This window comes from Talpa europaea (assembly GCF_964194135.1).
Source record: "Talpa europaea genome assembly, chromosome: 10".
NCBI classification, from domain to species: Eukaryota; Metazoa; Chordata; class Mammalia; order Eulipotyphla; family Talpidae; genus Talpa; species Talpa europaea.
Genome location: NC_140077.1, coordinates 79,913,147 through 79,940,846, shown reverse-complemented (window position 1 = coordinate 79,940,846; position 27,700 = coordinate 79,913,147). Strand labels below are relative to the sequence as shown.

Sequence of the window (27,700 nt, the reverse complement as noted above, 5' to 3'; positions counted from 1 at the left end):
CTTCCAAGAATCCAAGACTAATCCAAGAGGAGAAATGGAATGACTTATTCTAAAAAATTCTAAAATGAAAATGCTAGACAAGAGAATATCCAATCCTATAATGTCTCCTTACTATTTGAGTTAAAAATAAGGAACTTTTCAGACAAACAAAATCTTCAGAAATTCACTACCATGAAGCCCCCACTGAGAAATAGTATACGAAGCCTAAAAACCTAAAGCAAGACAGGAACAAACAAGAAGAACTGAACAAGGAATTGAATTGAATCACAAAATGGTGAAGAAAATGGCAATACAGGCTGACTTCCATGTATCAATAATCACCCTAAATGTTAGCAGACTAAAATCATCAGTAAAAGACATAAAAGAGCATGCGGCATTAGAAAACAGAATCCAAACTTCTGCTGCCTCCCAGAAACACACCTAAATTTTAAAGATAAACTTAGATCGAAAGTAAAGGGTTGGAAAACAATTCTACAAGCAAATGAGCCCAAAAAGCAGGCAGGGGCAACCATACTTATATCAGATAAAATAGACTTCAAGCTAAAAAAGGTGACAAGGGACACTGATGGGCACTATGCCAAGGGTACAATACACCAGGAAGACATAACACACATCAATATATACTCACCAAGTGAGGGAACATCCAAATATTAGAAAATTACCATCAGCTCTGAAAACAGACATTGGAGTAAATACATATGTGGTTAACAGACTTCAACTCTCCGCTTTCACCAATGGACAGATCAACTAGAAAAAAAATAAACAAGAACACATAGCCCTAAGTAAAGATCTAGATCACATGGGCTTAACAGACATCTATAGGATATTTCACACCCCCAAAACCCTAATACAAAGTTTCTCAAGTACATATGAATCATTCTCCAGTATCAAACAGTTACTGGGGCACAAGATAAAATAAAAAATGCATGAAGGCTGAAATCATACCTTCTCTCATCAGAAAGGCATCAATCTGGAAATCGACTATGAAAAGAAAGCAAGGAGCTCCCTTACCACATGAGGACTAAACAACAGGCTACTGAAAGACCACTGGGTAAATGAGGAAATCAAAGAGACATTTAAAAATACCTTAAGATGAATGACAAATGATGACATACATTTCAGGAAAAATAGGATACAACAAAACAGTAGTAAGAGGAAGGTATATAGCCTAACAGCCCACATAAAGAATCAAGAAAGAACCTAATCTTCCTCCTCCAAGAACTAAAAAAAAGAACGACAAAAAAAGTAGAAGAAAGGAAATAATATAATAAGTTAAAGCAGAAATGAAATAGAAATAAAAAAGACAATTCAAATGATCAATGAAACCAAAAGCTGGTTCTTTAAAAAATAAAATACAATAGATAAACTTCTAGCTAGGCTCACAAAGAAGGAAAAAAATCACACAAATAGGATCACAAATAAAAGAGGAGAAATTACAACAGACACAGAAGATAGAGATTACTGTGAATATTTTTACACAAACAAGTTCAACAATCTAGATAAGAAGGACAAATTCTGAGAACTATACAGTCACCCAAAGCTGAACAAAGAAGAACTATAAGAGCTAAACCGATTAGAAGCAGCGAAATTGAAACAGCAATCAAACCCTCCCAAAAAACAAAGGCCCGGGATCAGATGGTTTCACAAGTGAGTTCTACCAGACATTCAAAGATGAACTAATGCCCAACCTACAAACATTCTTTCAAAGAATCAAGAAAGAAGGAATACTACCAAATACATTTTATGAAACCAATATTACACTGGTACCAAAACTAAAGATAACATACAAGAAGAAAATTACAAACCAATCTCCCTTATGAACACAGATGCTAAAATTCTCCATAAAATCTTAGCAAAACAGCTGCCCACAGCCTCTGCAACACCAGTTTGATCCCTGGCCGCTGGAGAGGGTCCCACTGGCAGCGCAGACCTCTCCTGCCAAGTCCACTGCTCCCCTCAGCAGTGCACTTCGGTCCTTCTGCCTGTTCTGCTCCCCTCTTGGGCTCTGGTAAATTCTCTCACCCTCTGGCACTTCTGACTGTACCCAATGCTTATATAAATAAATAAATAAATCTTAAAACAAAAAAAACTTAGCAAACAAACAAACAAAAAAAACTTAGCAAAACAAATCCAACAACTCACCAAAAGTATTATACATCATGACCAAGTGGGGTTTAGTCTAGGAACACAAGAATGGTTCAACATTTAAATACCAATTAACATAAGTCACCACATCAACAAAAAGAAAAAGAAAAATCACATGATCATATCAATAGATGCTGAGAAAGCATTTTATGAACATAATTTATGATGAAGGCCCTTGAAAAACTTGGAATAAAAGGAACAGATCTTAACATATAAAAGCCATATATGACAAACCCACAGCTAATAGCATTCTTTTTTTTTAAGATCGATTTATTTATTCAGACAAGAACCGGGGCACAGGCCTGATGCACGGGAGGGTGAAAGTATTCACCAGAGACCTAATATTCTTTTTTTTTTTAAAGATTTTTTATTTATTTATTTATTTTATTTATTTATACATGCACTGGGTACAGTCAGAAGTGCGGGAGGGTGAGAGAATTCACCAGAGCCAGAGCGGGGAGCAGAGCAGGCAGAGGGACTGAAGTACACTGCTGAGGGGAGTAGAGGGCAGCAGGAGAGGTCTGTGCGCCATGCAGGACCCTCCTCCCTAGGCCTGGGAGCAGCCAGGGATAGAACCAGAGCTACAGAGGCTGCAGGCAGCTTCGCAACCCAGCACTCACCGCTGTGCCACCGGGGATGCCCAGAGACCTAATATTCTTAATGATGAAAAACTGAATAGACGTCCCATTAGTATCTGGAACAAGACAAGGAAGTTCACTTTCACCACTGCTTTTCAATGTAATATTGAAGTCCTACCTAGAATAATCAGGCAAGAGAAAGACATAAAAGGAATCCAAGCTGGAAAAGGAGAAGTAAAACTATCATTATTTGTAGAAGATACAATATAATAGAGAGAGAACCCTAAAAAATGTGGAGAAAAATTTACTGAACTAGAAAAAATCAGTAAAGTCGCAGATTGCAAAATGAATGCACATAATCAGAAGGAGTAAGAAATTAAGAAAAAACATCATATTTGTAAATGTACTCCCCCCAAACTAAATATCAGGGAATAAACCTAACAAAGAAAGTGAAATACCTACACAAGGAAAATTCAAAACACTGTTAAAAGAAGTAGGAGACACGAAGAAATAGATATTCCCAGCACATGGATTGGAAGAATTCATATTAACAAATTGGCCATCATATCAAAAACAATTTTCAGATTAAATGCAATTCCAATAAAAATCTCAATGTTATTCTTTAAAGAAATGGACTATATACTGCTGAAATTCAGGTGGAATCACAAACACAAACACTGAATAGCCATAGCTCTCCTGAATAACAGAGGGAAGAATGTTGGTATTACATGCCCAGATTTCAAACTTTATGACAAAGTCATAATAATAAAAACAGCATGGCACTGGAACCAAAACAGACACACAGACCAATGAAAGTCCATAAGTAAAACCACAATTGTGGTCAACTCATCTATATCAAAGGAAGAAAGAAGATACACTGGAACAAGGAAAGCCTCTTCAATAAATGATGTTGGAAATGAAACTAAACTACATTCTTACAGCATACACAAAAATCAACACAAAATGGAAAGAGAATGTAAAACCTGAAATCGTGAAATATATAGAAAGGGACACAGGCAAAAAACTCCACGATATAAACCTCAGAAACATCTGTGAGGTTGCTTTTCCAGAAGCAAGGAAAATGGAGGAGAAGATAAACAGGGACTAGCTCAAACTAAAAAACTTCTGAGACAGTAAACAAAACAAAGACTGAATGGAGAAAATATCTGCACACTTTACCAGGGATATCAAAGATCTACAAAGAGCTTACACAACTCAACAAAAACAAAGAAAACAACCCAATGGAAAAATGGGCAGAAGAGATAAAAAGATGCTGCTCCAAAGAAGAAACACAAATGGGGAGCAGGCATATGAAAAAATGTTCAATGTTACCTGTCATCAGGGAAATGCAAATCAAAACCACAATAAGATACCAACTTGACCAGTGAGAATGGCCCATATTTAAAAAACTGTAAACAAATGCTCATGAGGATGTGGAGAAGGAGGAACCCTCTTACACCACAGGTGGGAATGTAAACTGGTCCAGGGACTATGGAAAGCTGTGTGGAGGTTCCTCAAAACACTAAAAATGAATCTACCAGATGATCCCGCAATTCCACTTCTTGGAATTTACCCAAGGACACAAAAACACTAATTGCAAAGGGAACCTGCACTCCTATAAAAAAAAGTACATTTGAATAAATACACACACGCCCATTAGTTCCATCTATCAAGGAATAGTAAGTGTTAGATAGAAAACAAACATCTCTTTCTCTAAAAAGTAACAAGTCATAGACTATAGGGGTGGGGCAGGTTCTGAAATGTGGCTGTGCAGATTGGTTACACACCAGTTCATGGATCTCAAACCAGAGCTGCTTCCCCCTACCTTGTGAAGCAGTTACTCAGCTAACTGCTCACACGCCCTCAACTCATGGTCTATCTTCATACGTGCAGGGGTTTTACGCGGTGGAAAACCCACAGTAGTCACAATAAGAACCCAAATTCTCAGCTTTTTGGTGACAGGGGTGGGAATGCTACTCTGGTCAATGCACTGCAGAAAAAACTGCAGGGGAAGTTACTGAAACCACATGCATAAAATTAGGTTCGCCATAGAGACTGACAGAAAAGAAAACAAAGGATTAAAACACTCATGCTAATGTGTGCATTGACCCCATACATGCAGGCTGAACACAAGGAAGAAGCGTCTTGGTTTCTGCTGCGAACATCAGCAAAAACAAAGAACCCAAAGTCTTTCAGCAGAATCACACTGACGCGCTTCAGAGGGAGTCGTTTCCCTGATGCTTGTGAACACGAAAGTGCATATATTATGATGACTTGACAGGAAGCAATTAAAAAAAAAAAAAGTTGCTCCAACCGAAGTACTCCTGATCATCTGAAAACTAGGCGTTAGCTTTTTAATGGTTTTACTTTAAAACTGCAAGAGCCCATCGCAGCACCCGAAGGCTGTGAAACGCTTCCCCACTGAACAGGGGTCTTGAAAGCGCTTCTGTCCTGCAGGTGCGCGCGTACTTGCTGCGCCACCAAACGCCGGCGGTCGCCTACCCTGGCCCTTCCTGACACAGAAGACAAGGACTGATGGAGTCAGCGCGGCGGCACAGACACTTATTCTCCAGGGGGCTGGTGACCTGAGGTTCCCCGCCCAGCCGCGCTCGCCCCTCAGCAGAGACCCGGGAGCGACCTCCCGAGGGCGGTGCCGGCGCCCCGCCCGCGCCCCGCCCGCCGCCCCAGACTCACCTGCAGCACGAAAAAGCGGCGCGAGACCCTGAAGCCGCGGTCGGGGGCCGGGAAGCGCCGGATCTTCACCTCAGCCACCTCCTCGTTCGGGTTGGCCAGGGCCAGCCCCAGAGTCCGCGAGGCGCCCGGGCGCACGTCCCCGAAGCAGAGAAACAGCGACCGGCAGAAATGGCTGAGGGACAGGACCGGCGGGGACGCCGCCTCCCCCGGGGCCTCCGTGCCTCCCCCGGGCTCACCTCCCAGCGGCTGCGGCCCGCTCGCCGCGTCGCCACGGCCGCTCCCCCGCTCGACACCCCGCCGCCCCTCGGGCGCCGGCCCGGCTCATCGCGAGACCCGGGAGGACGGTCGGCTGCTCCCCCTCCCCACAGTCCCGAGGGCAAGACCCACCTCTCCTCTTATCCCGAAAAGTGAGTTTAATACGCAGTGTGCGGTTTGTGCTTAATAGCTGATGTTGCCTGCGTTGTGCCTTCCACTTGAAATGTCTCCTCTGGTCTGGTAGACCCCAGACTTACTATTTCTAGGAAGCTTTCCACTCCCTCCCTTCCCTCCTCCACACACCCCCAAAAAGTTCAGCGCTGCCTCAGTTGTGCCACCGCTCTGCTTTGTGCAGGCACTTTCCAGGGTGGCAGCTTATGAACTGCATTTTTCACAAAATTATTTCGTTTCTCCTCCACATATAAAAGTCAGATTTCACAAGAAACAAAGCAGAATATGCAGCAATACTGGACTCAATCTCACAGGACAATCATCCACGCTGAGCAAAGCAGCAGCTGTCCAGGTTAAACAGAGCGTGCCATCATCAGGCCACCAGGAATATCACTGGCCCTGATACACTCAACATCCCAGACCTGTGCTTGTTCCCCTAGGTCTTTGAGTTGGCTACTGCTAGTACTTTCTCTCTTCTACTAAACTAAGGAGTTCCTTCCTTTGGGATTTCCTTTAAATACGGAGTGAATTTGATTCATATCTGTATCCTGCATACCCTTCTCCTGGGATACAGCAGCTGCTCTGTATCACTCATTAATGCATTGAGTGGTTGAGTGAAAAGGATCAATATTTTCCTATTAATATTTAATTTCAATCAGATTTCCATTTCATGGGATCCACTGTAGAAAACTACTACAAAAAATTCATTAATAACTACGTATTCAAGCACAGCCCTAAAACATGCACGCTTAACATTTGATGAGTGAATATTTAATTCACGGACTCAAATTTAAATTTAAATCCAAAATTTGTGACTTCGTTTACAGAAGTTATCTCATAACCCCGTAGTAAATAATTATAACTTGGAGATTTGAAGAAAGTCATCATACTGAAAAAATAAGATCTTGAGTTAGATGTACTGAATAGTTTCTAGATAGAAAAAAAAAATGCTATTCTAGTAACAACGACCAATCCTAACAGGTATCCCTGTACCTAGGTAGTGTCATTACACTGCTTATGAATGAACTGTGATAGCGATTAAAAGTATAACTGCTGCTTCAAGCTGAAAAGTGGCATTGAGGCACTTTGAGGACACCCACTTATCTTGGTAATAATGATAATGCCATTTTTCAATGCTTGCAGTATTCACTGATTTCAGATTTTATAATCTGAGTGATCCCAACAATTATTTAACCTAAATAATTAGCACTTTTAAACTGTATTTGTGGGCAATATTTGAACATCTGGACGGATTACTACCTCACGAAATATTTGCTCACTAACCTTCAGCTAATATTACAGTTCATTTTTTAAAGTTCTCTACATTTTATAAGTATGAAGGGTACTATCTTCTATTTTTAATTAAATGAACTCTTTCATATAATGTACAGTTTATCTTGTGTGTTTATTTTCCAAGGTTGACATCTGTACTGAATTAGAAGTAACAAAGACCTTTATTGATAAAAGATGATAAAGAAAAACATGAATTTTTTGCATGTAGTGAAGATAATGTAGTCCAGTAAGTGGAAATTAGGAAACAAGTATTTTAACATACAGATTAATTTTATAGCTGGAGGAGAACATACAGTAAGTTACATGTCAAATCACTGAAACTAGAAATGAAACACATATTCTGGCTTTTATTTTAAAATAAAGAAAAATGTTCAACATAAACAATTAGACTGAAATCTTCCAGCAAAGTTATAGGTTTTTACCTCACTCTTTTTTCTTCTAATATTAGATTTTATAAAGGATTTCATGATTTATTGAAATACTATTCTTCTTTCTGTTATTCATTCTCATGGCCTTACTGGTTCCTGAAAAGACAGCATCCTTGATGGGAGACGACGAGAGAGGGAGAGAAGTGAAATAAGCATCATTTCTACTCAAGCATTTATTACAATATTAGTATTTTGGCATCTCATATAATTAGTCATTGTTTAAACAAATAGCCATATTTGGCAAAACAAAACCAATTCCTTTTTAACAATTCAATGTCATTTATTATACTAACGCTATCTTTTATACTTTGTATTAATATTTCCTTCTTTTCCTCTTAGAAAAGAGAAATCCAAAATGCACTGAAACATTTAAATAACATTTTTCTACCTATTTTATCACAACAAATAATAAAACGGTTTCCCACCAATGTGCATCTTATTAATGACTTTTTCTGGAGTGTTCCAAGTTTCTAAAGATCTATCCTTAAGCAGTTCATATAGTTCACCATTTACAAAGTCGAAATGATACATGTATTTCTGCATATGTATTTTAAATATTCTTAATTGAACATACATAAATTATAATTTTCTTTTTATAGTCTGTCTTTAAAATTTTCAAAGTTCCAATCCTATGAAATTATTTACATTGTTTCATTATATTAGTTTAATATATTTCTAAAAAATATTAGGGTTATTTCAGTTTATCAAGGAGAATTTAATTTTCAATCCGAAGAAAAGGAAACACTTCAGTAAGTCATTTCAAAACCTCATAAATTTTCTTATTTCATTCATTATCAAAATGTCACAAATATCAAATAGCAAGTAATGCTTAGACTTTGGACAACTCAGAAAGCTTATTGAATTCATACTTCTAGGCACTTGCCTGGTTTAAAAAACACTAAAGAAAATTAACCCTTTCCTTTATAATGACCTATAAAGTAGGAGTTGTAGCACCTAAGATTTCTGGAATTTAAAATATAATAAATCCTTTGAATAAGAATCTGACCAAAATAATAATTGTCGCAACAAGCCTCTTTTTACCTTTGTCTTTGAATACATCTTGGGTATTTTAACTGCCCTCTGTCACATTGCAGTCTAAGTTCAGAACCGATAGTAGATGTCTGAGCTATATAAGAATCTCTCCTACAGCGAAACTCAATATACTCGCCATGGAAGATATATGGTCTATTGTCAAAATTCCATTTCAAGAGTAAATTATTCTATTCCATTTCATCAAAAGATAGTGTGCAAGGCTCTGAAAGAAAAAAGAAAATTTTCTTGACACATCGTAACACTAACATCAAGTGCTGTACTTCCTACTCAGGATTCCCAGGCATTAGTAGCAAACAAACAAGGTTCTATTTTAGAGCATTGAGTGTAGCTAACAATCATTGAAATAACATTCTTTTCCTTTTTCCTTCCTCCAAAGTTTCAACTAAAATGCCCATGAGACAAACTAGATTGATAGTTTGATGACTAATAATTTATGAAACTGGAGGAAAAATCTATTCTTAAAACTGAGTCCAATTTTATGATCTGATGGTATTCAAAGAGTTTAACGATGCTCTTCCTTTAAATTTACAGTTATTAAGGAATATCAATATTTGATTCAGATATTTTAAATCCGAGGCATTGAATGTATTATTTGTAACCGTACCGTTATATATTAAAATGAAACAAAACAAAACAAACAAAATAAAAACTTAAGTTTAGGTTACCCAACAAACATCTTGGACTTTCTTCCATGAAGAAAACAATGATGTTTTCAAAATGTCAACTTATTTCAGAAAATGGGGTTGCTTGTGTTCTTATTTACCTTCTGGATGGCCCAGACCAAGAAGTGTATTCTAAAATAGGTTAAATGATCCAGACTTGCTAATAGAAATAAGAATCATATAACTAGAATACATTAACACACTTATTCATTCAGTTCTGTTCAACTATTTATTGAATGCCTAATGGATCAGATGTTATGTTAGATGTTATAGATTTGAATTACTAGAATAGAAATGGACAGGTTTTAGTAGAAAGAGTCTAATAGGATTTGCCTAGTCACTGCAAAATTGTTTTCCTAATGAGTAGTATGATTTAGAATCTCATTGTTCTACACAACATGAATTTTTAATTAAAGCAAGTTAAAAAATTGATTCATGAAAGTATGTAAATGAAATTAACCCATGACCTTCTGCTCTTGACTATGACAAACTGATCCATATCAGATTAATACTTTTACTGAGAAGTTGAAAATATGAAAATAGGCCAAAAAACAATTATTTCAAGCAATTGGAAAAATACCAAAAACAGTTATAACTTAAGATCCAAAGTTCTGGTAAAAGCTCCTTCAGATGAACTTAATAACATTTCTGTGCCATTTTCCTCTTGGGGAACATGTTGAAAGTCTGGTAGAAAATGGTCAGTAACAAGCAGATTTTTAGAAAATCTCATGGGTTGAGGATAGAACACGGAAGCTTGAGTTAGCCAAAGACTTGCTGTGTCAAGATCCTAGGGAGATCGATGTGTAGAATGAACTTTATACTCCACATGGCTTTCCCTTTGATCTCCCAGTAATATCAAAACCAGTTAGAAGGAGGAAACTTGGTTTATAACCAATTCTCAATGAAGCACCCTGCAAGGTGACAGGTGAACCTTGATGAAAATAAACTTAGAGAAAGTGTCATCTGTAATTGGAGGCCCCTTAGTGAGTATTTATTAGAACAAACTGGGTCATAGTTAGTTGTGATCTAGAGGAAACCATACAAAGCAGTGAATAAATAGGCACACTAATAACACAAACAGAGCTAATTAAGCATTACCTTAGTCTCATATCAGCTCAATGAGGATAGAAAGTGAAAAATAAAATTGTATTTTAATATAGACATATTTAGTAGTGCATACCTAAACATGAAGGTGGTGTAGTCCACATTCCATCTAAACAATAGGACTCCCTAGACCCTTGTAGAAAATGGTGATCAAAACATCGGTATTCTATTAAAGAACCGTTTTCATAGGTGCCTACTGTTGAACTAATAATAACTCCTTTTTTAATAAGAGGAGGAGGTGCACACATTCCTTTAGATTCTGCAAAAATAATTGGAAAGCATACAATGAACCGCTGTAATAAAAATCCTGTGTTTGTACAATGGCTCCAGAAATAGAATATTTCATGTACAAGCATTTTTAAGACGACTGTAAAATATTTTTAAATTTCTGCAGTAACTGCAGACCCTAAAATTTATTATTGCAAATTATAATCTCAAATTATAATACATAAGTATATAAACAACCCAAAGATTAAGTCATGATTTTATTTTTCCTATCTAGTTGAAAGTGAAAGTATATGACATCCCTCGTGAAGCCTTGCTTTCTGTACGTATTCATACTACAAGAAGGGAACAATATTTCTCAATCTACCTCAAGCCTTCTTCTGAGACTCTACTCTCTAATAAACCCCAAAGAGCAATGCTTTTCAGGATTGCTGATTAATGGCAATAGGGTGATCTATCTTCTGAGAGTCTGGTGATATTTATAAAAGTAGTTGATCTCTCCCTTCATAACGAGGACTTATGAAAATTGACAGACAAAGCATAGTCATCTTATTTAAGTTTAGGTACTGAACGGAAATTTATCAAATGAGTTCTGATTGTTTGCATTAAAAGATGGAGATGAATTGTTTAGAATCATTACTTTCAAACATAGAGACCACATTGATCAAGTAAGAAACTGTAAGAAAACATTATTGCTTTACCTTTTCTAAAACAGAAAGGATATTTTACTTCCCCTCTATTACACGGTACAGACAATTCAGCCAGTGAAGTTAATGGAGCTAAGTCATATCTTGTTTACATACAAAATCTATTAGATCTCCATGTAAGATCTTTCCTTCATATTTCCATTTCATCTCTATGTTATTTCTGCTCATGTAATCCACATTAACAGTACATGGCTCTGTAATACAAAATGCTCCTTGAAATACTTCGTTTATTTCACAAATATGAAAGATAATATTTAAAGGAAAAATTATGACAGGGCTCAAAATTAATATTTGATATTTATCCTCAAAGGTCCCTATCTTCTTGATTTCATTAACTAAAATCAAATAATTTGAAACATTAAAAACATCACTTAGGGCTATTAACCACTGAAGTTGATCATGATTTCCTTCCTCTAGAATAAAAACCTTAAAATAGAACATGTATTTAGTGTGTGACTATTTGTGGGAGAGCTACCACTTGTTACACACAAAAGAGAAAATGAAGATCTCTGACTTCATGGAGTTTAGCTTCCAATCAGAAGAAACATACAGAGTAAGCAATAAATACATGGATTTTATAATCTGAGATCATCTTTAAACCATACAGGATGAATTACGAAAGTGAGCAGTGGAGAGGAGAGGCTATCAAAAGGACTGGGGTGAATGAGGTTGTTCCTTTAAAGAAGGTGGCTGGGATAAGCCTAAATAAAAAGTGATGTTTGCGCAAGAAGAAGAAGGTTAAGGCATGAACTAAACTAAGTTGTTATCTGAGAGAAGACATTTCAGGCAGAGGGAGCTGAGGTGATAGCACACTTGGTATAAGAAGAGTAAGTGGCTGTAGAAGAATGAAAGCAGGAAAGACCAGGAAGAAGAAAATTAGAAGGTTCCTAATGCCTGGAAGAACATTTCACAGTTGGAAAATTCTGTTCCTCATCACTCTGTTTTTGCCATTTGTAGTGAGAGTACATTTAGTTGCAAAGGTGATTAAGAAAAACTCTTCCTACCCTGATGACAATGAATTGTCTTCAGTCAGTATTTGAGTTGGTTCATTACCACCTCATCTAGTCTTGAGACAGTTGTTCCATATATAAAATGATCAATTTCTTCAAACTGTATTCTTTATGAGGTTGTCCCATTACTAGCTCGTCCATTACAATTCAATCCAGTCTCTGTCCTCAGAGAGGACTGTACTTCTACTCAGTGAAAATACCAATCACATTATCAAAAACATTTGTAAAAACAGGATAGCAATTAAAATAATATGTGAAAATCTATCAGAATGTGAATGGGAACAGTAGTCTAAGAATGATCTGTAAGACACAAAGCACTAAGGAGATGTTGAAAGAGCTTCAGATGTAAAACTTCAACTTATGGGCTTAAAAACACTATCAATAAAAGTAAAAGAAACATAAGAAATAGTTGTAATATACATGGTTGTTAAAGGGATAAAATAATTTATATAGATACAACTCTTATTCTGAGTATGGAAAAACAGCTGAACTGCAACCAGTCAGTTCATTGAAAAAAGCAGCCATTAGAAAACTGGAAAAATTCCCAATGGATTAGTAATTAGTTAAAACAAGTTAAATAATTGAAATTGTTAATATCATATGAATATTAAAATATTTATCGACAAAGTTTATGGAAACTACTTTAATTCAGTGAACATGGTGATGTAAAGCAGAATAAACTCTCTGAGGACAAATGGGTACTTAGAAACATAATTAAAATTCCAGATCTATTTGACCCATAAATTCCTATTCAGCCTATCTGGGAAAAAAGTGAAATAAAGATAAATGATTTTAAACATTAAAAAACAAAATTTTTTTAAATGTACAAATATTGGTACTAAATGAACTGTTTGGAATATAAAATTTTGAAAGCAGATGAAACATCCATAAAAAGTGATAAATTTAACCATGTAATACTTCACTATGTAACAGTATATAATCATTAAAATATATATTGTTGAAGAATAGCAAATCATGTTCATAATATAGTTTAAGTGAAAAAAAGGGGTAGGATTTCACAATAGCATGTTTTGTGAGTGTGTGTGTGTGTGTGTGTGTGTGTGAGAAAGGTTAGGAGACATTATCTGAGTCTTTTATTTAAGGCATTTTTTTTTAAGGTTGCTGATATTTTCTGTTTTCTTCTAGTTGTTTCTTCTATACACTTATTTGGTAAATAACAATGAACGATTTTGTAGTTTAAAAGGCTAGTATTTTAATTAAATGACTTTTTATAAGATGTTCATCATATCATTGCCTCTCTGAAAGTTATGATGTAACAAGTTCATTGTAACTATAATCATCAGTGGCATTACTTTTATATATAACTCTTACTAGCAAAGATAAAAATGAAGTAAATCTACGGGATTGAAGTTTGAAGTGAATGTCATTTTTTTCAAATTGATCTCAATTTTGGCAGTTATTTAGGCAGCTGCTGCAATTTTCCACTTGAAACTAAATGTTTATTACAATCATTCTTTAATCCAAAATATATTTTGAGTAGCTACAAGTATATTTTTATTTGCTCAACAAGATTTTCAAAGGTGATAATGACATGAGGAAGCAGTGTTAAAGAAAGAGATCAATATGCTAATGACAGAACAGAATTAATTATTCTTCTCTCCCAATGACATTCTGCAAATAATACAGAGACTTTGAGGATGATAGTAAGGGAAGTTTCATTTAGAAGAAAGACAACACCAAAATCAGTCATGAATGAGAATGTGAATATGTTTACCACCACTGAAATGCACACTGAAAATGGTAGAGTTTTGGTATTCACATTTCATCAGAGTTTTTAAAATAGTGGTGTGTTCAGAATCAATGTATTCCTGGCTCTAGGACAGTAAGGGTTTTCTGCTTACAAAAATGAGAAGGAGAAACACTTGAGGAGAAAAAAGACATTTAAAAGTCATCATTTCTGGGGCCTTCCTGGTGGTGCAAGGAGTTAAATATCAGCATGGTGAAATTATTTGCAACCACTGCAGCATGAGTTCAATCCCTGAGGCAGGGTGATAACCCACAGGGTGCAGTAGTCCTCTCCTATCTCCCCTGCTATTCCCCTCAACAGTGTATTTCAGTCAATCTGCCTGTTCTGCTCCCTACTCTGTCTCTGGTGAATCCTCTCACCAATCTCCATCCCCCACCACCCCACCCCGTGCACCTCTGGCCTACACCTCAGGTCTTGCATACATAAGATAAAAAAAAAATAAATCTCTTAAACAATTATCATTTCCATGCTATAAAACATTACATTAAAATTAAGATTAAATAAAAACACAAACATAATGGCAAAAGAAATTCAATGTATTTTGGTATAAGAGGAATCAGTCCTGAGGACCTAATATGGACAGCATGGTAAATACAATAAACAATATTAATTTTTCTACTTAAAAGTTGCTAAGAGTAGATTTTAAATCTCCCGATTAAAACAGCAAAAATGTTAGTAAGTACGTGAGGCAGAGTATGTGTTTCCTAACTTGATCTTGTTGAACATTTTGCTATACAGGCATGAATCAAATCATTACATGGGACACCTTAAAGCAATATTACATGTCAGTTACATCTCAAAAAGCTGGGAAAGACTTTTATAGTATCTTACCTAAACAAATAGGTGGGGATGACCATTTTCCTTGTTCACAATGAGAAATTTTTGCTCCCTTCAATAAGTAATATTCGTTGCATCTATATTCCACTGAAGATCCTGACATGTAGCTTGGCAATAATCCATCAACCACAGCCCCATTTATTACAGCAGGTGGAGGATTACAATTTTCATTGTTTTCTATAGAAAAAAAGTTATTTTAAAATTACATGAACTCATTACAATAGAATCATATATTGTCACCTACACTATAATACCTCAATATTTGTACTGTATAATTTCAGACAATTCCTAAATTCACCAGAAATGAGAGAAATGATTCAAATGAAATATTTAAAAAATAATAAACTAGGGAAGAATGGAAAGCAAATACTTTTTGTAAGAGCAAATTTTTATATTTTACACTTTTCTTGATTGTGAACAAATTAGAACGTAGATGTTCTTAAAATTGATAGAAAGAGAATTGTTAGGGGGAAAAGGATGTCCCAATGCAATTTCCATATAGGCTTTGTGGACTCCACCCCCACCCCAGGTCAAAGCCAAAGACACTGGGAACTCCAAATCCCATCACCACCAAAGGGAAGGTGGCTGGGACCTGAGGGTGGGGATAAGCAGCCAGGTGGATACAAAAGGCAGACACGTGGGCTTTGGGGACGCCGTTTTGGCTCTCCGCCAGCTCGCAGCGTCCAGCCAGGTCGGAGAGTGACTTTGGGTTTCCAGGTCGTCAGATCGGGTAGGACGCATTAAAGACTTTATTTCCCTATTTTTTCCCTGAGTTGTACATTTTCCTTATTTTCTTTTCTCTTCTAAATAAACCTTTTATTAACCTTTTGTGTGTGTGTGTGCTAGAGTATTCAGAAGTCCCTTTAAAGCGCACAGGTGAGGACCCACAGCAGGAAGTTGCTCTATAACAGAAACAGTGCTCTTTAGCATAAAGATTTTACTCGGGAGGGCGGAGTAACATGGCGGCGAGGAGATGCTGCGAGTAAGCTCTCCCATTAAAAAAAGTTAATAGGGAGGGAAAGTGGCAGGTCCCAGTGAGAACTGGGACACGGAAGATAAATGGGTGATTCCAGCAAACTACCCGAAGAAGAAAGTTGCCATAAAAGAGGACTAGAAGGGAGGAAAGCGCAGAACCCTGCTCCGCTCCCCGCCCACAGAGTCGGCAATCTCCCACTGGCAGAGAGGAAGGGAAAAAACAAACCAAAATGACCAATAAGAACAAATTACGCAGCAAGCGGGACTGTGAGTGGAAAGGGACTATTTCAGCCACCACACCCCATGAACAGGAGATGAGGAAAACCCTGCAGGATTCGTGAGGAGGTGAGCTCCAGGCGCCATTAAACAGAGACCCCGCCCCCCAGGAGGAGGCCAGTACCAGCACACAGCCCCAGGCCGCCATTGTAAGCTTGCTCAGAAAAACAGTGCACTGGAAAAGCAAACGCGGATCCAGATCGGGATCGCGCGTGGAAAAGCAGCTTGGTTGAAAAGCAAATGCTGATTGGGATCACGGCTGCCCAGGTCCCCACGCCTTCGACCTAGGCTTGCAGGGAGACGCGCGCGAAGACCCTCATTGAGGTGAAAGTCCCTCACTGAGTATCCAGGAACCAGGCACCCAGGCACGGGAGCGGGGTGCAAAAGACGCCATTCTGTGGCCACTGAACTGGGCTACAGCCCGCGTTCTGGACCTGAGGGCTTTGGAACTGAGATCCGGGGCACAAAATTCGGGGTGTGGGTTCTCCACGATGGTAGGGCACAAGGCAGACACAGCACCCCAAAGCCGTTGAGGTTTACCCTACCATTCCCACTCTGTTTCCTGTCCCACGGTGTGAAAAAAAAAAAAAAACAGCTCCCCAAGGGCTCTAGGAGAGATCTCTGGCGCCAAATAGCGACTTCAAACCAGCAGAGGCTCCTGGAGGAGCCAGTGGCCGGCTGGGAAGTTAGCCCACGCCGGGCCCCTGTCGACCAGTAGTCTGAGCCCACAGGGGGAGCGAGTACCCAAAGCCGGGGCAGACCAGGCGTGCAGAAGAGTGTGCCTGAGACTGGACACACAGGGAGTGTGCCCCGCATCACCATTTTAGAACAGGGACATTTCCTCAGTAAAGACTGCCTGCAGAAGGCTCCCTCAGGAGCCAGAGGTGAGCCGGGGAAGTTCGCCCACACCAGAACACCTCTGGCATGCAGTCCAAGCCCAGAAGGGGAGAGGGAACCCACCGCCGGGGCAGACCAGGAGCACAGGGGAGTGTGTCCCCACATCGGCATTTTAGAACAGGGACCTTTCTTCAGTAAAGACAGCTTGAAACTGACAGATGGCTCCCGGAGGAGCCAGAGGGGAGCAGAGAAGCTCACCCAAGATGCCGGCCAGTCCCAGCAACACAGTGTCCCAACGCATACAGCAAATTAGAAAACAGACAGTAGGGAGTAGAAGAACCACACGCAACAAAGCAACTCCTCAGGGAAGAAGCACACCACAAAAAGAAAACCGGCCCCCAGATTGCAACGACAGTAACTTGGAAGAACTTCTGAGCCTTCCAGAAAGAGAATTTAAAATTGCCATGATTAAAAAAATGACAGAACTCATAAAGGAAAACAATGATAAGGGAAAAATAATCAACGATCAGAAGAATGAAATTGAGTCCTTAAAGAGGGAAGTAAAAGAAATGCAGGAGATCAAAGAATTAATGGAAGAACTAAAGAATTCTGGGAAAAGCAATGAAAGCAGAATAGATGAAATGGAAGAACGAATAAGTTCTCTTGAAGACACAGAAATAAAAAGAACCAAAACAGAAAAGGAAAGAGAAGTACGAAGGAAAAAGAACGAAGAAAAAAGTGGAAATATCGGACACCATGAGGAAAGGAAATATAAGAGTAATAGGAATACCAGAAGGAGAGGGGAGAGATGTAGGAACAGAGAAAATATTCCAGGAGATAATTGAAGAGAACTTCCCAAATGTGAAGAAGGACCTGAAAACTGATATAAAAGAAGCAAGAAGAACACCAAACTTCCATGACGAAAGGAAAAATACAGCAAGACACATAATAGTGAAGCTCCCAAGAATCCAGGACAAGGAAAAAATAATGAAGCTGACAAGAGGGAAGAAACAGATAACATTCAAAGGAAAACAAATCAGGCTGATATCAGACTTTCTGAAGAAACACTACGGGCAAGGAGAGAGTGGAAGGACATAGTCAACAGACTCTAAGAAAACAGATGTCAACCAAGAATACTCTATCCGGCAAAGCTTTCCTTCCTCTATGAAGAAAGAATAAGGACCTTCCCAGACAAACAGAAACTATGGAACTTCATTACCAATAAACCCCCACTCCAAAAAATACTACAAGGAATCCTAAAGCCAGAACCTCAGAGGGACGAATAACAATGAAAGAAGGCAAGGAAAAAAAAAAAAGATATTAACAGAATAAATAAAATCAAAGGAAAGACAAACACAATGGCAAATACAGATGCTAACATATCAATATTAACCCTAAATGTAAATGGACTAAACTTTTCAATAAAAAGACACAGAGTTGCAGCCTGGATTAAGAAACAAAACCCAACCTTTTGCTGTCTCCAGGAAACACATTTAGCTACAAAAGATAAAAATACACTCAAAGTTAAAGGATGGAAAACAATCCTACAAGCAAATGGACCAAAAAAGAAAGCAGGAACAGCTATACTTATATCAGATAAAACAGATTTCAAACTCAAAAAAATAAAAAGGGATCCCAACGGTCACTACATTATGATCAAAGGGACAATACTTCAAGAAGAAATAACACTAATTAACATATACTCACCAAACGAAGGAGCACCAAAATATATCAGACAACTGTTGTCATCTCTGAAAACAGACATCAGAGAAAACACATACGTAGTGGGAGACTTCAACACACCACTATCAACAATGGATAGATCAACAAGACAAAAAATAAGTAAAGAAACTAAAGCACTAAATAAGGACCTAGAGCATTTGGGCTTAACAGACATCTATAGAACACTAAACCCACAAAAAACAGAGTACACACTTTTCTCAAGCGCACACGGATCATTCTACACGATCGATCAGATACTGGGGCACAAGACAAACATCAACAGATACACCAAGATTGAAATCATATCAACCATCTTTTCTGACCATGAAGGCATCAAACTAGAAATAAACCATAAAAAGAAGGCAAGGAACTTTCCTAACACATGGAGACTAAAAACCACACTACTGGAAGACAACTGGACTAATGAGGAGATCAAAGAGGAAATTAAAAAATTCTTTGAATTGAATGACAAGGAGGACACCAATATCCTAAATGTATGGGACACAGCAAAAGCAGTAATAAGAGGAAAATATATAGCAATAGAAGCTCACATCAAGAAACAAGAAAGAACGCAAAGAATCAACCTAATCTTGAAGCTCAAATATCTAGAAAAAGAACAACAACAAAACCCCAAAACCAGTAGAAGAAAAGAAATAATAAAAACCAAAGCAGAAATAAATGAAATTGAAACTAAAAAATCAATCCAAAAGATTAATGAAACCAAGAGCTGGTTCTTCAAAAAAATCAATAAAATAGACAAACCCCTAGCCAGGCTCACAAAGGAAAAAAGGGAGAAAGCACAATTAAACAGGATCAGAAATGAAAGAGGAGAAATCACAACGGACACAGCAGAAATCAAAAGAATAATCAGTAACTACTGTGAAGAGTTGTATGGAAACAAGTTCAACAATCTAGAGGAGATGGACAAATTCCTACAACTGTACAATCACCCAAAGCTAGATAAAGAAGAAATAGAACACCTAAACAGACCAATTACAAGCAGCGAAATTGAAATGGTAATCAAAAACCTCCCCAAAAACAAAAGCCCAGGACCTGATGGATTTACAAACGAATTCTACCAAACATTCAGAGATGAATTGGTGCCTATCCTTCACAAACTCTTCCAAAAAATTGAGAAGGAAGAGACAATACCAAACACGTTCTATGAAGCCAACATTACACTAATACCAAAACTGAATAAGGACAACACAAAAAAAGAAAACTACAGGCCAATCTCCCTAATGAACACTGATGCAAAAATCCTCAACAAAATTTTAGCTAACAGAATCCAACAATGTATCCATAAGATAATTCACCATGACCAAATAGGATTCATTCCAGGGACACAAGGATGGTTTAACATCCAAAAATCAATCAACGTTATCCAACACATCAACAAAAAGAAATATAAAAACCATATGATAATATCAATAGATGATGAGAAAGCTTTCGACAAAGTGCAACACCCATTCATGATAAAAGCCCTTGAAATTCTTGGGATACAAGGAACATACCTCAACATTATAAAGGCCATCTATGAGAAGCCCACAGCCAGTATCATTCTCAATGGTGAAAAGCTGAAAGCAATTCCATTAAGATCTGGAACAAGACAAGGATGCCCACTCTCACCACTGCTTTACAATATGATACTGGAAGTCCTAGACAGAGCAATAAGACAAGAGAAAGACATCCACGGAATCCAAATAGGAAAAGAAGAAGTCAAACTATCACTATTTGCAGATGATATGATAAAATACATAGAGAACCCCAAAAACTCCACAGAAAAACTAATTCAACTCATCAATCATTTCAGTAAAGTGTCAGGATACAAAATCAACACGCAAAAGTCAGTAGCCTTCCTATACACAAACAATAAATCTGAAGAAGAATAAATAAAAAAAAACCATCCCTTTTATTATCGAAACAAAAAAATCAAATATTTGGGAATCAATCTAACAAAAGAGGTAAAGGACCTATACAAAGAAAACTATAAAACACTGTTAAAAGAAATAGCGAAGACACAAAGAAATGGAAAGACATCCCCTGCTCATGGATTGGAAGAATAAACATTATTAAAATGGCCATCCTACCAAAAGCAATATACAGATTCAATGCTATTCCAATAAAAATTTCAATGTCATTCTTCAAAGAAATAGAACAATTATTGATGAAATTCTTATGGAATCACAAAAAACCCCGAATTGCCAAATCTCTCCTGAAAAAGAAAGAAGGGAATGGAGGCATCACACTCCCAGATTTCAGGCAATACTACAAAGCCATAATCAAAAATACTGCATGGTATTGGAACAAGAACAGACATACAGACAAATGGAATCGAATAGAAAATCCAGATATAAACCCACAGATTTATGGTCAACTAATCTTTGACAAAGGAGCAAAGACTATGCATTGGAGCAAAGAAAGTTTGTTCAATAAATGGTGCTGGGAAAACTGGGTTGCTACATGCAAAAGAATGAAGCTTGACCACTACCTCAAACCATACACAAAAATCAACTCAAAATGGATCAAAGAACTAGACATAAGACCTGAAACCATAAAATATATAGAAGGAAATATAGGCGAAACAATATGTGATTTGCACATCAAAGACATCATTACAGATACATCACCCAAAGCAGTGATAGTGAAGGCAAAGATAAACAGCTGGGACTACATCAAATTAAAGAGCTTCTGCACAGCAAAAGAGACAATAACAAAAACAAAGAGAAACCCCACCAACTGGGAGAACATTTTTGCACCCAACACTAATCATAAAGGACTGATCACAAAAATCTGCAAAGAGCTGATGAGACTCAACAACAACAAAGAAAATAACCCAGTAAAAAAATGGGCAGAAGAGCTAAAAAGAAACTTCTCTGAAGAGGAAATGCAAATGGCCAACAGGCATATGAAAAAGTGTTCAACATCACTTGTAATCAGGGAAATGCAAATCAAAACTACCATGAGATATCATCTTACACCAGTGAGAATGGCAAATATTAAAAAAACTAGCAAGAACAAATGTTGGCGAGGGTGTGGAGAAAAAGGAACTCTCCAGCACTGTCGGTGGGAGTGCAAACTGGTCCAACCACTATGGAGAGCTGTGTGGAGATTTCTTGACCTACTTAACATAGAGCTTCCATATGATCCAGCAATTCCACTCCTAGGTATTTACCCAAAGGACACAGAAACATCAATTCCAAGAGCACCTGCACACCTATGTTTATAGCAGCACTGTTTACAATAGCTAAGCTTTGGAAACAGCCCAAATGCCAAAAAATAGATGACTGGATCAAGAAGATGTGGTACATATACACCATGGAATATTACTCAGCATTCAAAAAAGATAAACACATGCAATTTGCAGCAACATGGATGGCGCTGGAAGGGATCATGATCAGTGAAATAAGCCAGAAAGAAAAAGAAAAATACTGGTCCAACCACTATGGAGAGCTGTGTGGATATTTCTTGACCTACTAAACATAGAGCTTCCATATGATCCAGCAATTCCACTCCTAGGTATTTACCCAAAGGACACAGAAACATCAATTCCAAGGGCACCTGCACACCTATGTTTATAGCAGCACTGTTTACAATAGCTAAGCTTTGGAAACAGCCCAAATGCCAAAAAATAGATGACTGGATCAAGAAGATGTGGTACATATACACCATGGAATATTACTCAGCATTCAAAAAAGATAAACACATGCAATTTGCAGCAACATGGATGGCGCTGGAAGGGATCATGATCAGTGAAATAAGCCAGAAAGAAAAAGAAAAATACCGGATGGTCTCACTCATAGCAGGAATCTAGAATACTTAAATAAGGGACCAGGAAAATGAATAACTATAAGAAAGTGAAAATCAAAATCAACAAAAAACTATGAACCAGAGACACTTTGTGGGGGTTGGGGTGCGGGAGGGGAGGGATTGGGGTCAGAATGGGGGGGTTGCAATTGTTTGGGGAATATAAAAATAAAATTTATTATAAAAAAATAAAATTAAAATAAAGTACCCAATGTAAAAACTACAAAAAAAAAAAAAAAAAGATTTTACTCAGTCCTGAAACTCTCTTTTGTCAATATCCACTTTTACACTTTTCATTCTCATTCCCTTTCATCTTGGATCTCAATCTTTGGATTAAATGTTCCATGCTTTTCTGTCTTTTAAAAGTCTTTATCTAACTCTGCTAATTTCTTAACAACCTTAATAGCTTCTTTGTTACACAACAAATATCCCAGGTAAGCACATTTATGGAGTGCTCTCCGGGATCTGATCCAGCAGTGAGAAGGATGATAGGAAGACAGTACTCAGGCAGGGTGGCACAACCTGGTTGTGCCCTTCGGTTTTTTGTTTCCTAATTATTTTTATAGGCTTACATTCTATAGATGGCTCCAAAGACACAGAAAATACAACAAAGTAGGTATAGTTTCGACGTGTTCCTAAATCTTCTAAACAGTCACCACTCTATAGATTAAATGTGGATAAAGGAAATTTTTACACAACGGGATAAGCTATTGATGTCAAATGCAGCAACACACCAACACACTGAGGGGCAAGTGTCCATTTTCCACATGTACAAGTGATTTCTTTTGATCCACGGAGATAATAGCCACGTTCACATCCATATGTCACTTTATCCCCACTGTAGTAAATCTTAGAGTTTAGGTTTGCTGCCCCATTCCTAATGAAGGGTGTTTCTTCACAAGCTATATTCTCTGTTTCTTCAGGAAAGGGACAATTTAAAAAGAAGAGAGTAGTTATCAATACCGGCAGATCTCATTTGAGGGAAAGCTTATCTGAGGCATTGCTAACCAACACATTTTGGAGGTTCTGTCCATTTTCCATTCTCACAACGTATTTCTTCTGATCCTTGTATCTCAAAATTAAGTTCACATTCTACACGAACTATTTCTCCATGACGATAAATTGTTGAATACTTCTGAATCTTGGAGTTTAGAGGCAGAAGGGGAGGAGGACATCGACTTCTTCTTCCTAATGAAAAGAGAAATCCAGTATATTTGGTCATAAAATTACCCCCAAATGGAAAGTAAGGTTTAATTAGCATGTTCATCATGCCAAGTGGCACAGGAAGTATGGCAGTCAGACTGCGGGGTCACCTCCTTGGTACCCCGCAACTTAGGTTCACCGTCTCAGGTGGTAAATATCTCCAGGAGCAGGGACGGCCATATGCATTTAACCAATAGGATGCAGCAAAGGTTATGAGATATATGTGATTATCTGAGTGTGGTTATGCAACAAAATATTGTAACCCCATTCATACTGAGTGACTCTTTCTCACTGCTGATTTTAAAAAGAAGACAACTTCCCCATGTGTGCTTCCAAACAGGGAAAACCATGTGACAAAGGGTAGGGGGCCCTTCCATTCAGCAATCTGCAAAGCTCTGAATGCTACCTACAACCAGAGAGTTTGGAAGCAGATTTGGTCCCCAGTTGAGCTTCAGATAAGGCTGCAGTCCCAGCCAACACCTAGACTGTAATTTTAATAGACACAAATACAAAGGACCCATTGCTGCTATGGTCCAGAATCCTGACTCACAGGAACAGGAGTTCCTGTTCCTACTGTAAAATGTCTCATTTTAAGCTCTAAACATTTAGTAATATCGCTATGCTCCAACAAAAAACGGAAATAGCAAACACTTTACATGCATATCTCCTTTATTCCTAAAATAACTATTAAGTGGGGACTATCATGCATGTCTCCCATATTATAAATGAACTAAAACATATGAAGTAAATTAGTAATTGGAGGATCTGCTCTTGAATGGATGTCAATCTGAATTAAAATCTACTGCTCTTTAGCTACAACATTGACTATGTTAGTTTTCCTTTACTGGTATGAAAAATTACCATAATTTATTGTTTTAAAACAGCACAAATTTATTCTGGCATCTCTGGAAGCCAATGTCCAGAATAGTTTCACTGGGGCTAAAGCCAAGGTATCAGGGATGCTGCAGTCCTGGAGTTTGATGAGAGAATCAGCTACGCTGCCTTGTCAAACTTCTGGAAGCTGCCTGCATTGCTTGCACATGGCCCTTTCTCCTACTACTCCAGTCTCTTGCTTCTATCATCAAATCTCCCTTCTATAAGGACACTTGTGATTATTCATCAGGATTTTCCCAGGTAGTATTTCTACTTCAAAATCCTTCAGTTAATCACATCTGAAAAGTCCCTTTTGCCAAATAGGCTCATTCCAAGGATAAGGATATGGCTATCTTTGCTAGAGGGAAGGGATGGCAGAGAGGAACTTTATTCAGCTTACTACACTGCCTGTCCTACACCTGGTGACTGTTTACTGGAGAAAATAGCAAGTCATTGGCATGCTGACTAATCTGAGTGGGGATGGGAACAAAATAGAAGTTAAGTAGGTCTGCCACAGATTTTTTAAATAACATGCTACAGACTCTAAGCTAACAATCTTCCTCTCTTCAGTTAGAACAAAACTATCGAGCACAACAGAAAATTTAAAAACAAAGTTATTGTTTGGTGCATTTAATGAATTGGGATAGTTTTGGGCACTCCCATTCATGTTCTTGGTCCAATTCCTGTTCTTATTCCTCCTAGCACCTATTTCAAATCTCCCCACTCTCTTTCAAGTTCGACCTTGCTGTCCTTCTCCCTTCTATCTATAATGACATGAATTATCATACAGAGATGAGATTGGGTGCGTTCAGGGTGGTATGGCCGTAGACAATAGAAGCTATCAAGTCCTTTACCACTCCCAACCCTTCCAATTTTCAAATTTCTATTTCTCTTTTCAGGCTCAGTTCACATATTAACCATCACCTCTGTAAATGCTATCTCTCACCATACCAATTAGAACATCAATGTTTGTTCATACACTTTGCACCTAACTTTATCACAGTATATATGTATTTATGTCACATAGTTACCAATTATTTTTTAAAGATTTATTTATTTATGCATACAAGAACTGGTGTACAGACCAGAAATGCGGGGTGAGACGATTCACTAGAGATAAAGGAGGGAACAGAACAGGCACACTGACTGAAATTCACTGCTAAGTGGAGCAGTGCGCAAGACAGGAGAGGTCTGCTGCGCCATGTGGGTAACTCTCTGTCCTGGGATCAAACTCGTGCTGCAGTAGCTGTGGATAGCTTCATAGTGCTGAACCCCTTGCGCCCCTTGCTGAACCCCTTGCCCCAATTAATTTTTTAACATCTGTCTAATAGCTACACTAAGTTCCCCTTCATATTACACTGTGGTATGTTTGAATGACTGTTAAACTGATGTCTTCGAAGAGGTAATCTTAAAAATTGCAGAAGAAGAAACTTGACCATAAATAGCCATTGCATTTTAGGATAGCTCTAATTAGATAAACTTGCTTTGCATTTTGATTCATTTTCATTCATATTGAGCTGCATTTTCTGCTCTCTACCCCATTATTTTGGAGACTACGTTCTCATTAGAAAATGTATGGCCAGGCGAGCAGACCTCTCTTGTCTCTCCAGCTGTTCCTCTCAGCAGTGTGTTTCATCATTCTGCATGTTCTGTTCCCCACTCTGTCTCTGGTGAATCCTCTCACCCTCCCATGCATCTGGCTCATGTATAAATAAAATTAATCTTTAAAAAAAAAGGGAAAAGGAAAATGTATGACCAAATAAGATAGCACCTCAACAAAGCTGGCAGATAGCTGGCAGATAGCTGAATCTATTAATCTCCAATTAAAAATTATTCATTACAATGAGTTTTAAATTTCATGTAAAAAGTTTAAAAATAAGTTTAAAAGATATATTACTGAAAAAACACTGATATAAAAGAAAATAGTTATTTATTTTAAAAGATAGTACTGAAGACAGGAATTAGATATCACCACAGACATTTTCTAAGTTCAAAGAGATTAAAACATGGTATCTCTTTCTATGTCTCAGAAATTTTAAAATTTACCTTCACCTACAGGATATTCTGGGTACCAACCAAAGTTATAGCACTGAATTAAATCTGATCCACTTACATAATAATTTTCATGGCAGTTTGTTGTGACGTTGCACCACAATTAAAATGGATATCCCATGACGGAAAATGTGATGCTACATATAACAGGTTAATGACTTCAAAGTTAATTCCAGAGTTAAAGTCCAAAAGGAATTTTCAAAGCACAAGTTCCCTCAAAGAGAAAACTGATATCAGCATGAAATAAGACTTCAATGTCTGAACAATTATAAAATAAATATTTATGATTTATTGTTAATTTATGAAAATGGTAGATGAGCCCAGTGGTATTTCCATCTCAGCCAAATTATTCCACAAGGAACTGATGAAGTTCTTGCATTTTAGTTGGGAAATTGACAAGTCAGATGGTTGATCACATAGTTTAGAATAAAAATTAAATAAACTGATGTTGTTCTCAGATGCAGGACGATGTTCTCAGACCAACTCTATTATTCATTTGTGTCACCAAACAGTTTTAGAGTTTAGAGGAAATGCCATACAAACTAAGTGTTACAGGAGGTGATGATAGTGAATCTTCAGTAAGACAGATTCATCATTCAAATAGAATCTTGAGTTTAAGGCTGAATCTAGCAATATGACATTTAGCAGTGGTAACCATAAGATCCTGGGCTTGCATTTGAGGAATCAATTACACAAGTACTAGAAACAGCTTCAAAATCTAGTAAATATTTTAATCAATTTCGTGATCAAATTGAGTTAAAACATTGATGGAGCCCCATAACTGCTAATGAGACCACAAGCCTAGAGGGAGAATGAGGCTGTTTTAAATCTTGCTAAGCTCAGTGTTATTCCGACAACTTATGAAATGCTGTATTTGCCTCAGGGCTGATCTCACTAGAGGGATAAAGATTTGAATGTACCAAAAGAAAGAGAAAAATAGCAGTGATTCATTTTGCAATGATAATACTTTAAATGATGGCCCCTTCCTGCACCTTTTAAAGGAAATCTCAGGGGTCTTCTTTATG

At 37.7% G+C, this 27,700-nt stretch overlaps 2 protein-coding genes across 2 annotated transcripts in view; one reads left to right on the top strand and one right to left on the bottom strand.

Annotated features, from left to right (window-relative positions):
• LOC311178819 (complement factor H-like) overlaps positions 1-5,828 on the top strand; it is a gene marked incomplete at both ends in the record, with an annotated part of 48,591 nt that extends 42,763 nt beyond the window's left edge. Inside the window, one exon of the mRNA XM_084245550.1 lies at positions 5,327-5,828. Coding sequence (XP_084101676.1) covers positions 5,327-5,828 — 502 coding nt within the window. The remainder of the gene's footprint in view (positions 1-5,326) is intronic.
• Positions 5,829-8,601: 2,773 nt separating this feature from the next.
• Positions 8,602-26,772, bottom strand: LOC311178818 (coagulation factor XIII B chain-like; the record flags this gene model as incomplete). The annotated part of the gene is given in 9 exon segments (XM_084245549.1): positions 8,602-8,784; positions 8,788-8,819; positions 10,460-10,642; positions 11,310-11,399; positions 11,402-11,509; positions 14,925-15,107; positions 23,282-23,458; positions 23,556-23,735; positions 26,670-26,772. Coding segments are annotated over 9 exon segments (1,239 nt in total), but the record flags the coding sequence as incomplete, so codon positions are not given.
• Positions 26,773-27,700: the final 928 nt, after the last annotated feature.